Raw genomic sequence first — 13423 nt, forward strand, 5'->3', positions numbered from 1 at the left:
TAAGTGTCGCGTTTGCTGGGCACGATGCTGGGAAGCCAGTAACGCCCTGTGCCGGACACTATTATGAACAACAGCAAACAGCAGCAGCACAACCGGATGTCTGGTGGCGTGATGCAATGTTTCATCATCACCATCATTATTATTATTTGCCATCGTGACAGTGCCAAAACTGGAGGCGAGCAGTAGCTAAGCCCTTCGTGAGGCTGCGACTGCTGGCGTTCTGACAGGGGAGAGGTTACGACGAGGGAGCGGGTGGTGGTGGTGGTGGCAACTCACTGTCCTGGGAGCCTTTCGGAGCGGGGGGCTTGCGAGTGGCCCAGTTGGTCCGGATTTGCCGGCCTCCCAGCCACTGGCCCCCCATCTGCTGTATGGCGTTCTCCGCGTCCTTTTTGTAGGGCACGCGTGCGGCGAAAGAGGGCGGCGCGCGTGCGCGGGCGGGCGGGCAAAACAAACGCACATACGGTTATATGGTGCGTCACCGCCGTGCCGCAACGGCTCACCTCCCACGGTTCACCACAATGCATGCTTTAAACGCAGCGCCGGCACTCAACGTCGGGGAAGGCAGACGAAAGAAAAATATTGAATCATGGGTTTACACTACGGCAAACAGGCAAGCGCACACGGGTAGCAACGTTTCGACTGCACAGTGATCACGTCTCAAAAGAATCGTAAACAAACAAAAACATTCACAGAAGCAAAACATGAGCCTTTAAAATCAAGTCACAGGCACAACTGCTTCAGCAGAGAGGGAAAAAAAAAACACATTTAAAAATCATTTGGAAATTTAACAACCCTACGTGTAGAGTAACAATTAAAACATTTAAAAAAAAATTAGTTTTAAGAAAAACTAGGGACGTCACCTCTGCACTGTCCGCAGTCCGCCCGCGTTTTGACTTACCAGTTTCTGGAAGAAAGAGACAAAACCATATCCTTTAGATTTGCCAGTGGCCAAGTCTTTTACTACTCGTGCGTCGCTGAAAAGAAACAAAAAAGCAGCATGTTCAGGCACACCGCATACGTCGCAAGCGCTGCCCAAAGGCCAACACAGACGCATACAGCCCCACAATACTCGCTCAAAGCTCCCGACGTTTAACAATGCGTCTCAGAATCCAGCGTAAGCCATGCACGAGTACAATAATGTACAAGTCGGTTCTAATTAAGCTTGCATGTTACGATGAATGTGTGCAAGTTAACGAGACATGCGCTCGCACGTTATTACCGATTTTAACTACCATGACATCTACCACCTTCATGACGTACGTGTATATATTAAGATAAATGTGTACAGATACAAAAAAAAAACACACACAGCGGAACCTGCTTAATGCCAAGATATCATCTCAAACGAAAGCCCAAAAATGTAAAGAGTTGATATCATTAAATTCTGGTAATCATTAAGGTGTCCTCATTTCAACAAGCTCTGCACCAGAGCAAGCCGAGCGGTTGGACACCAAGTAGGTTCCGCGATGTGTTGCACGGTATGAACAGTAAAAATAATAGAGGAATTAAAAGGCATACATCGCCTGTTAACAATTCTTATTTTCCCGGGAGGGCGCACTCTCTCTCTCGCTCTCTACCCTTGTGCTTTTGGGGGGGGTGTGGACAGCTGTAAAATTAAAAAAAAAAATGTAAATGTTTTTCAGAATGAGTGCACGTAGAACTATCGAAATTATTTATCAAAAAATCCAATAGAAGAGACAAAAAAAACCAAGCAAACCGAGACTCAAAAAGGTGACAGGCAATAATTACAAAGTGACGTAGCAAACATAGTACTGTCAATCGTGCAAAGCTGCATCAAGTTCGATCGTGGCACATCGTTAACACTTTGCTAAGACCGCACAGCAAAATAATTGAATTTACGTATATTTATGCGACACGTTTCTTTATATATATAAAAAAAATTATACTGTTTTAATTAACGAATTATATTTTACATAATGTGCTCAAAATACTTATACAGGTTAACCATAAAAGACCCCTGGAAAAAAAGGTAAATGATGAAGAGTGTGAAAACTGTCACTCTGGCTGGAGACCCGAAGGAAGAAGGCCAATGTACACGCATGTAATTTGGGGCATACGGGGACAGAGGCTGCATTCTGCCTACGATGGCTGCTTTATTTAAGCTATGCCCACTATTCTGAGCCACTAACGCCAACAACATACGCTTGAAACGATAACGTTAAAAACCCACACGTGTCAACTTCATCATAAGGCCAAATGCCTCGTCCCCCCCCTCTCTACCCACCACAAATCTCCTGGTTTAGGAGAGACTGCAACAATGCCACTCGTGTCCTCATCATTTCAGCTGCCAATATCCATGGAACCTAACGCTCCCCCCCCGCCCCCACCTCAATTGCGCTGCCAATGACAAATATACGACTTGGGGGGGCTTTCTCCTCTTCATGCTGTGGACGCACACCACCATGTTTGGTGAGCATACGTCCCTGGGCTCAGAACAAGCGCTAACAAGGTGGCTGGTGATTATAAAGTGCCCGGTTGGAAAGCTTTAATTCGTCCATTGCTTTTATTTTTAAGCCTGTAATATTCTATTGCAGGGGCTGGCAACTTGCGGCGCAGCAGTCGGCTCGTTAAGGACTGCTTCGTCACGTTATTTATTAAGGACCACCTCGTATTCACATGCATTGTGGCCTTTGAGTTCATCACGTACGCCAAACTGAGTGGGGAATAGATATCCATTGTAAAGGATGCACGCAAGAAAATATTCAATCACTGGGCATTTGTACTTAATGTAAATGACAAGTTCAATATTCCCTATAGGATCTGCAATGGAACTGTGCTGCAGTGCCATCGGGATTGGCTAAGTTCCAGAGGGGGGTGGGGCATTTTCTACTCTCCATGGACTCAAAAGATTTGAAATAATAAAAGTCACACAAGGTGGTCAAGGGTACGAAATTTCACTTCTGAACAAAGGAAATTATAACAAAAAGGTTGGCTCAGGCATTCCCAACTTCAAAGTGTGAACCTCATGCCCAAAAAATGTAACGCTCACCTACAGTGAGGGAAAAAAGTATTTGATCCCCTTTTGATTTTGTACGTTTGCCCACTGACAAAGCAATGATCAGTCTATAATTTTAATGGTAGGTTTATTTGAACAGTGAGAGACAGAATAACAACAAAAAATCCAGAAAAACGCAAATCAAATGTTATAAATTGATTTGCATTTTAATGAGGGAAATAAGTATTTGACCCCCTCTCAATCAGAAAGATTTCCGGCTCCCAGGTATCTTTTATACAGGTAACGAGCTGAGATTAGGAGCACACTCTTAAAGGGAGTGCTCCTAATCTCAGCTTGTTACCTGTATAAAAGACACCTGTCCACAGAAGCAATCAATCAATCAGATTCCAAACTCTCCACCATGGCCAAGACCAAAGAGATGTCAGGGACAAGATTGTAGACCTACACAAGGCTGGAATGGGCTACAAGACCATTGCCAAGCATCTTGGTGAGAACGTGACAACAGTTGGTGCGATTATTCGCAAATGGAAAAAACACAAAAGAACTGTCAATCTCCCTCGGCCCGAGGCTCCATGCAATGATCATGAGAACGGTGAGGAATCAGCCCAGAACTACACGGGAGGATCTTGTCAATGATCTCAAGGCAGCTGGGACCAAGAAAACAATTGGTAACACACTACACCGTGAAGGAGTGAAATCCTGCAGCGCCCGCAAGGTCCCCCTGCTCAAGAAAGCACATATACATGCCCGTCTGAAGTTTGCCAATGAACATCTGAATGATTCAGAGGACAACTGGGTGAAAGTGTTGTGGTCGGATGAGACCAAAATGGAGCTCTTTGGCATCAACTCAACTCGCCGTGTTTGGAGGAGAAGGAATGCGGCCTATGACCCCAAGAACACCATCCCCACCGTCAAACATGGAGGTGGAAACATTATGCTTTGGGGGTGTTTTTCTGCTAAGGGGACAGGACAACTTCACCGCATCAAAGGGACGATGGACGGGGCCATGTACCGTCAAATCTTAGGTGAGAACCTCCTTCCCTCAGCCAGGGCATTGAAAATGGGTTGTGGATGGGTATATTCCAGCATGACAATAACCCAAAACACACGGCCAAGGCAACAAAGGAGTGGCTCAAGAAGAAGCACATTAAGGTCCTGGAGTGGCCTAGCCAGTCTCCAGACCTTAATCCCATAGAAAATCTGTGGAGGGAGGTGAAGGTGCGAGTTGCCAAACATCAGCTTCGAAACCTTAATGACTTGGACAAGATCTGCAAAGAGGAGTGGGACAAAATTCCTCCTGAGATGTGTGCAAACCTGGTGACCAACTACAAGAAACGTCTGATCTCTGTGATTGCCAACAAGGGTTTTGCCACCAAGTATTACGTCATGTTTTGCAGAGGGGTCAAATACTTATTTCCCTCATTAAAATGAAAATCAATTTATAACATTTTTGACATGCGTTTTTCTGGATTTTTTTGTTGTTATTCTGTCTCTCACTGTTCAAATAAAACCTACCATTAAAATTATAGACTGATCATTTCTTTGTCAGTGGGCAAACATACAAAATCAGCAGGGGATCAAGTACTTTTTTCCCTCACTATATGACATCACTGTTTGATAGCGAGCCTTGCCGAGGTATTGTTTTAAATATATTTTTATATAGTGACTAAAGTCAAAAATATAAAAATCAATTACCTTCATAAAGTAATACAATTTGGCAGTTTGAATGTCCGTATCACTCAAGTCACTAAGACATCTGAAATGTTTGGCCGACTTTATTAATTGATTTTGTCAAGCTAATGGCCATGTCTCATTTCCTGAAAAAGTTCACCTAGCTGAAGCAGTCTTTTTCTCTGTTTGGATGCCTATTAAGTTTTAAAACAGATTTAGAAATATGGCCATGACAGATGTTCTATGCTCAAATGCAGGGGGTTCAAGTTATTTTCCCAATTTGTGAGTTAATGTATTAAATAATTTTTAGCAAGTATTTTCAATAGGATATTCTGAAGATTATCTTTGAAAGGGAATCCAAATTTTAGAGCACATGATACAAAGCCAAAGTTGTTTCCCATGATTTATAGGAGGTTGTTCAAATGTGATTTAAGATAGTTTGTTGGCATGTTTTTACATTTGGATAAGTTGATTTTGAACAGTTGGGTTAATGGCAATGAGTTTAACTGAAAGAGGGGTTTACAGGGGTGCTTTGGACCCAGGGATCACTTCAGGTTTAATAAATAGGATCACCTGATGGCATTATAAGGAAGCAGCTGGACCAAGTGTTGACAGAGAATGATTTCAGGTAGCTAAGTTCCTGGTATTACCCAAACCCTAGTCACTAGTAGCTCGAGAATTTCAGTTTAGTTACTGATTAATCTATCCATTAGTTACCATAAGAATAGGCATAAATACCCCCCCCCCCCAACCCACTCCAATCCAGAGTAACTATTAATGAGTTCTTAGAGATTCATTAGATTGTGGGGCAGATTATGCGGGCAGGGTTTCAGAGATACAGAAAAAAATCCTGGAGTTAAAGTGTCAATAGTTATGAGAATAGGTTTTCCCCTTTTTTCTGGCAACAAAATAGGTGTTAAGATGTTAAAACACCAAACTGAAACCTTTAACAAGGAATCATGTCTGCATTAACCAAAATACTTGTGGTCAAAATGCAAAAAAACGTATTCTGATAATATATGCATTGTCTTTGAAACTGATTGGTCTACACCAGCAACAGCTTTCTTTTGAGCCTCGTCTCAAAACGGCATTAGACCAGAGGACGCCAAAAGGCGTAAAAAGGGGAAAACCTATTCTCATATTTTGGTACTGGCAAAGGTCCCATGACGTCAATAGTTAACTAAAGGAATAACATATTGGCCAAATAACTCCATTGCATTTAAATTTGGTTTGGTAAAAAAAAGATCAAGTCCATGCTGGCTATTCACTCACATCTGAAGACGAATAAAAAGCAGGAAATAAGCGAACCAGGGCCCGTAGGAGGTTATATGCCAACTAATGTAAATACCACGAGGTCTACGAGAGAGTTTTGAAGAGGCGTATTATTGCTTTTGTCTATCCCTAAAAAATAACTAAAATATTGAAAGTGGGTTTTATTCAAATTAGGATTTATTTGGACTTATAACCCAGAAGGTTTCAACTTGAGGTCCACAAGATTATCTAGCACTTCCAAACTATACGTTAACATGTTATTAACTGTAAGCCAATTGTCCTCAATGTTACATCTTTTAAAATTGGCAACAAACTAAGTCATTGACTAAATCCCTTTAAGCAAATTGAGAGACTACTTGAGATGATACATAATAACCAACGCCTGTGAATGATGCCACATGGTCTTTAATGTCCACTAAACAGCTGACGGGGTAAGCTTTGGAATTCCCCATAGAAATGAATGGGGAACTGGAGATTAAATTGCCGACTCAAGAGAAAACTCATTCTCAATTACACGTTGAGAATACCCAAAGGGTTCTAATTATTAAAGTACAATTAGCATCTCATTTTATAGTTATACATTCACCGCATAATTGTTCGTGATTAATTCTACTCCCATATTGCATTTACCTTTACCAATGGCAAGATGAGCAAAAATTGAGGTCACGACAGTACACCATTGGGAGAATTTCGCAATGGGATGAATCGCAGGTAACCCCAATCTCTTGCAACCTGACTGGCCAAGTGGCAGAACTAGATTCGAAGCTTTCGGGACTGCAGAAATTAGAGACAGAATTTGAACAATTTCGCTCGATAAATGAAAGGTCCTCCTCTACCTGCCATGGCACAAACGCGTTGTGTGCAGTGCATGCATCTTTATCTGGTGCTATCGTCGTCAGCCTTGGCAAGAAGCATTTTTTTCGTCTGACGATAGAGCCAATTTATTATTAACTGCACAAAAGGCAATAATTGATATGCTCTCAGGGTTGATTAATAAGTCACAGCCGGAGGAAATGAGGCAAACTGTAATATCGTGTCAGAGGCTGATTATTTTTAGCCAATAATAATCTTGAGCTTTTAATTGTCCATTAATTAAACCTTTCAGGGCTACAGCCAGGGAGCATGACAATTGACAAATGCTGGGCCAAAATCTTGCAAATAGCCATCAGTGCTCAACTAGACAGATTTTACTGCGCCCTCAGCAGCAGCCAATCACTGTGGACATAATCAATGCTGTATTGCTTAGTAGGATATAAATACATTTTTTTGTCTGAAGAGCACCTTTCCACTTTGCAGCTTTCAAGAACAGAGCAGCCGACACTTTAATCTCAATCGAATGTTAGCGCTAAACCCGGCGTGCCCTTCGTGCGCTGCCACCAGTGGCGTTGTGGTGGCGTCCAGCCATTATTGCCATGGCGACAGACGTGCCCATTGCCGGAGAGGTTTGTTGTGCCAGGAGAGGCCTTCACTTTGAAGCTGTGGTGAGGTAAAGGGCGCAGGTGCGACCCATTGGTTCCCGTGCAGTGCGCCACAAAACCCGGTGACGTAAATGAGGTTCCCGGTCGTGGTGAATGTCAGCGGCGAGTAGGATCCGGCAGCGGTCCCGGGGCAACCCGCCTTCACCAACTTTTTATTTATTTATTTTACCAGGTAAGGTCCCACTGAGCTGCGTGGGTCTTTTTCAGAAGCTACCTGGCAATCGCGAACAATAGCAGCTCAAGGAAGTGGGCTCAGCGTAGCGCGAAAATATACAGCGGTAGCCACAAACTCCAAATGCACGTTATTTAAAATATGGAGGGAAAAACCGGAGGATCCCGGAGAATAATCTACACGACCACGGCGGTGAAGGCTGGCCAATGGATCCCCGTGGCTGACAGTCGTGACTTAATGGGTAATGGCTTAAGCTTATTTTGCCGATACAAATTTCCACATGATAAGCCACTTTGGTGAGCTATCATTTTGTGGTCAGGTTGCTTCTAAAAAATAAGTTAATATCTCAATCAGCTTTACATGGTACGATAAAAAAACAGTGTATATTTTAAAGTGATTTGTTTACCCTTCCTATCCTATACTCTCCTATCGTGTCTATTTTTTATTGTTTGTTGTCGTGAAGTTCTGACCTGCCTCGACTGAACATCTGCGCAAAAGAGCTTTATAGCGCAACAGAGTCCTCCAGTATAAATAAATATTCAGATTCTCTAAATGTGGGGGTACACGACTGGTTTTCTACACAGCTGTTCTGCAACCAATCAAAAGCACTTTGCTAAATGGATTTCAAGCGTAAATGGTGAGCAGACCGAGACACCTGCCGCCAACCTGCATTAGGTAGAGAAACTAATGAAAGCTCGGTGTTCGTCCATATAGTTCCCCCCGCCCCATCCACACAGACCGACCTAATCAGGGTTTATTAAGTACTAGAAACATTCACTTAAATGCACCATAAACATTATTCCCACCTCATTGACTCGATAGGAAATTAACAAAAGGTCCTGACAACTGAACCTGCCCATGCTAAGTACAGGAGGTGTTGCTTCCAAGGACAAACTGTATTGATACTCTGGCAATGACTGCCCCAAAGTGCCAACGCTAAATCACAGTACTCAGTGACTTTTAGGATCACTGCATAATGTCTTTGTAAAAAAATCTATTCGTTAAGCTTGTGGTTACTTTGCACTAAACCCGCAGCCTTAATTACAAAAATAACAAAAATGTATAATAAATACAGTAATAAAAAAATGTTCACACTGCATTCGTGCCTATACGAGCAACGTCAACATTTATGTGCCGAATGAACAGACGAAGTGAGAAGATGTCAAATGAATGCAGATTTTCCTCTACAGTAACGGCACGCATGCCCCGTGCAAGCTCATGTTTGTCATCGTCGTCGTCTTTGCGGCACTTACGAGATTTTACCGAAGGGAGCGAAGGCCGCCCGGAGATCATCGGTGGAGATCTCTGGGCTCAGGTCTCCCACAAACACGTGATAGTGATCTGCAAACATCACACCCGGTAGGAAGGAACAAACAAAAAAACAAGGGCAAACGTACCTCAACATCATTTCATCTCTCATCCCCCGCTGCTGGTGGAACGGGTGCACAGGGAGACGGTGGGAGGGGGGGGGGGGGGACAGAGCAGAAGCCTGCAAAAGCTCAGGTGTGAGAAATCCCCCGTTCGCATGGCGCTCCTGCGTCACCGAGGGTAGCGGTTTGCGGCCTCCACCTCCATGCCGCTTTGCCTCTCCCCCAGGAAGTCTTACGGTGGCGTGCAAACGTCGCAGTGTCAGCGGCGGTGGGGGGGGGGGGAAGAAGTCATGGCCCAGTGGCTTATGCTGCACCCGTCCCAAACCAGCACAAGCAGAGTTGGTAGGAATATTTGGCCTCCCTCTCTCCCTCTCAACCGATTAAAATTGTCAAGATTCTTTCACAATCAGCCAAGAATGCAAAGGCTGCTTAAGAAACCTCATCAATATGTTAAAGCGCCGGTCAGTCAGCTGGTGCGCGTATCGGGACAATACTCCATTTGCTACTAACATTATTGACAGAACCAATTAGTGCCTCAATCCTACTTCATTCAAATCTAGGGAGAACAGTTAATTTAGTTCTCATATCCTGTACAGCCTATAGAACAATAAGTACCCAAGAATGCAGGGAGAACGTTTTGTCTCAGTCATCTGTACCATGTAGGTAAAGCACTCTCTCAACTCCACACTTGGTGATCCCCAACACAGGACAGGATTTCTGGTGCCAATTAATCCGCTGCACGCTGTGCACACGAGACAGGTAGCAATTAGTGAATGTCGCACTGCGAGCAGGGGGGTAGATGTTAACTCCCTTGTCTGGTATTCAGGAAGTCGTGGTTTCAAAGCCTGTATATTTGGAGTTTGCACAGTCTCCCCGTGGTCGGGGGATTTTTCTCTGGGTCCTCTGGTTTTCCCCTCCACATTAAGAATCAACGTGCATTTGGCTGCTATAAATTTCCACGTAATAAGCCACTTCGTTGTGCTATCAGTTGTTGCCAGGTCGCTACTGAAAAAGAGCCATGTATCTCTGTGGGCCTTATCTGGAGAAATAAAAAAAGTTGAATAGTTTAGTTTTAGTACTGTGTCAGCCTCCCCCTCCCCCATCAGCGATCCAGCTTGTCGGACTCGACAATTCAAGGCCGGCAAGTAACAATGATATTTAAATGGAACTGGCCTCATCTGCTGCCTGATGTAAAGTAGCCATTTCACAAACTTGACATGCGCAAGCTTAAGGACAAAGGGTCTACACGATTGTCCGTTATGGAATGGCAACAAAGAGTAAGTAAAGTTATATTCTTGGTTCTTTCGGTAAAGTCACGTAGAAGGGAAACAATAAAATTTTATTGTTTTATATTTTTATGATTTTATTGTTTCCCTTCTACGTGACTTCACCGAAAGACCCAAGAATATGAATCCCTGCAGTCACGAAAGCTTTAAATCAAAGTAAGTAAAGTTGCTATAACAGCTGGTGTTGTTTACAAGATGGTAGTTTCTAAGCGCTCAGTTAAAGTGGTTGCACAGTGGTTAGAGCAATCCATTTATGAACCCGGCGACCTGAGATAAATTCCCAAGCACTGTTAACGTCGATGGCGAGCGATATCTAAACCAGTCCTTGGTGATCCCTTCATCAAATGGCGCTGACCAGCATGGTCAAGTATAGTCAAGCAAGATGGCGTAGAGGAATTCACCCACAAGTGTACTGGACAAAGGGCTGTAAATTAGCATTAAAAAACTTGACCATAGCAACTAACAAACACGAGTATTGAAAACGTATACAACATTTTTTTTTTTTACACAAACAATTGCGTAAAAAATATTGTTTATTGGTCAATGTCTGCCCCAACATGGCAAACACACGAATAAGGTTGTGGATTACTACACAACCAAGGGAGTTGGGATTGAAGTTTCATTTTTTTTCAGCAAATGTCTAATAAAAGCACTAACTGGTCTGACACCCCAAGAACATACTTACTAAAGCACCCATGCACAGACAAATGTGATGGAAGAGAGAGAGGGTTTTGGTAATGATCTGTCAAACCACTATTAGACAAAGGCCTCTCCGTACTATGCCAGGCATGAGGGTTGTTTGACTATACTTATAAAATCCATATTTCCTCACCATGGTCAGTGTGGGTTGGTTAAGGGGGGTGGGGGGGAGGCAAAACGGGTTCAGATATCACTCAGCACTGATGTTATCCTCGTTCCAAAAATGTAACCAAGGTTGCTTGTTCAAAGAAAAGTAGACTAACCTACTGCGCCACCGCTCTCCCCTACGGAAGCTAAAGTGTTTAATGACACGATGCACCAATTGAACAAGTGTGTGGGTGTTAGGTTCTAATGAGAACAACTTCCTGTTTGTCGAATCATAGTAGGGGGCCCTGTCAATACTAGTGGGTTTTAGGTAGTGCAGAGGGTGTGGGGTGGGAGGGAAAATGACACCGAATAATCTTGAATGCCCTGAACGTTGTCAGTGGGTCACAACATCACTTCCATGACCGTTCCTTTTTTTTATGTATGATGGTGGCTCACGGTCGGCGTGACTCTGCGAGTCTGCAATAGGAGTTGTAGCATCAAAACAAAGCCAAGCCACGTGCCAAGAGAACTCGCAGGAACTGATTCCTGCTGAGTAATGCCATCACGGGACATTGCGACTTTTCGCAAGGTGGGCAGTGAAGTTACTGCCTTGTTCAATAAATATGGCACGTCAGTTTTATTTTTTTACTTTACACTAAACAAGGGCAAATAGAAAATACATATATAATCGTAAAAATAAATGAATTCACGTAACGTTTCAATTTGCATTTTAAAAGCAGACTTTTAAGGCAAAGATTGCCGAAACTCCAACCCGAAAAAGATTTGCTCTGCCTGGGTCAATTAGTACACCAGAGCTGTGTGGGGGATGAAGGCAAATCAAGGTCTCCAGGAGACAACGTATGGTTCTGGGCAGGCTTGATGTCAGCACTGCCTGGAAACCAGTCTCACGACGAAGGGTCAATGTACACCGGATAAGTGCTAAATGAAATGCAAAATTGCACAAAGGCTTGGGTCAGATCTCAGCTTAAAACATGGTCATTAAAAACAGACCGCTCACACACCACTCACCAAAAACCACTTGTCAAACACAGAATGCTCCACCACATGCACCACTCACCCAAACCACTCAACCCTCCAGACTCCTCATTCCTATACCACTCACCACCCTCCTCCTAGACTGCTCACTATATATACTGCTCGCATAAACCTCTCACTGCACAGACTGGTCACCCCGTACAACACTCGCGCAAAACTGCTCACCACAGAGAATGCACCACCACTGCATGAACCACTCTCACCACACATACCACTCGCCATACAGTGCTAACTCCGCACCCAAGTCACCCCGTATGGCTCATCCCACCTGCAGCAAGTCTCTGAGCAAAAAACGCCAACGCCACAGTTGGAACGGAAGATAGTTATTTTTTGTATTGAATGAGTCACCAGTGTCAGTGGCCCTTGCATAATGCTGTGCTAGGACACCCACAGTAAATGAATGCTTGACATTCAGATAAAATCCGCGTGTGCAATCCTGGTCCTGACACAGGTATGCTAAAAACAGCTCAATAAATAATAATGTAAAAAATGTGAAGTCAGAAAACCCTGAAGAGATGATTAAAACAACAATGCAGGAGACCATCTTTTCTCGGACCGACAATGACTACACGCAGAAAGAGTTCAAAAACGATCCCCGTTTCGAATTAAATTATAACTAGAGGCACGTCAGAGATTTCAACAACTTGAGCTAAAAAAACGAATGCAGCCAAAGATTTTTCTGTAACATTTTGTACAAACACGACGGCATGTCAAAGCGTGTCTGTCATACAATGACATAAGACTTGTGACGCACTGGTACTGGCACAATGCCACACGAGGCTGATTAATGGCTACAGCTAACATTAGATCACAGAGTGATCTCGGAACCGGCCCTGGGCCCTCCTTCCCCAGCTCACACCGAGCAAGGGTGCTGAAGTTTGGTCAAACAATCACCATGACTGACGGGGGTATGCTGAGACCTTAAGCCAGTAGAATGACTAAAAGCTGTTTGTTTGGTTCATGTATTACATACGTTTAACATAGTTTCATAGAATAATAACATTTTTCTTCTTTGGTTCTTTCGGTAAAGTCACGTAGAATGAGAATAAAATAACTGATAAAATAAAATAACACAATAATGTTCTCATGACGTTTCGGCCACAACACAAGCGGCCTTCATCAGGTGAAGGGACGAGACTGTCTGGAGGACAGCGCTGGAGTGAAAAAGCCACGCTCAGATCACGACCTTTAAGCTGTGTGAGAAGAAACAAAGCGCCTTGACAAAGGAATTAGCATATAATTTAGCATTGAAATGGCTGAGTGATTAGCTTGTGACTGGTCACAGAAATGGCTATGTTAAAGTTAAAGCATACACATCCGCAGAGGAACCCCTTGACATTCTTGATTACAATATT

General features: G+C 43.5%; 1 protein-coding gene across 8 annotated transcripts in view; it reads right to left on the bottom strand.

Moving 5' to 3' along the window:
* LOC116941202 (nucleolysin TIAR-like) overlaps positions 1–13423 on the bottom strand; it is a 104569-nt gene that overhangs the window by 20475 nt on the left and 70671 nt on the right. For all 8 annotated transcript variants that reach the window (XM_032951980.2, XM_032951982.2, XM_032951978.2 and 5 more), the window contains 3 exons: positions 8824–8911; positions 899–974; positions 277–385 (listed from right to left, as the gene is read on the bottom strand). In XM_032951980.2, coding sequence (XP_032807871.1) covers positions 277–385; positions 899–974; positions 8824–8911 — 273 coding nt within the window. The remainder of the gene's footprint in view (positions 1–276; positions 386–898; positions 975–8823; positions 8912–13423) is intronic.

This window comes from Petromyzon marinus, chromosome 11, assembly GCF_048934315.1.
Source record: "Petromyzon marinus isolate PM22_M1 ecotype Great Lakes invasive population chromosome 11, UKy_Petmar_22M1.pri1.0, whole genome shotgun sequence".
Classification (NCBI taxonomy): domain Eukaryota; kingdom Metazoa; phylum Chordata; class Hyperoartia; order Petromyzontiformes; family Petromyzontidae; genus Petromyzon; species Petromyzon marinus.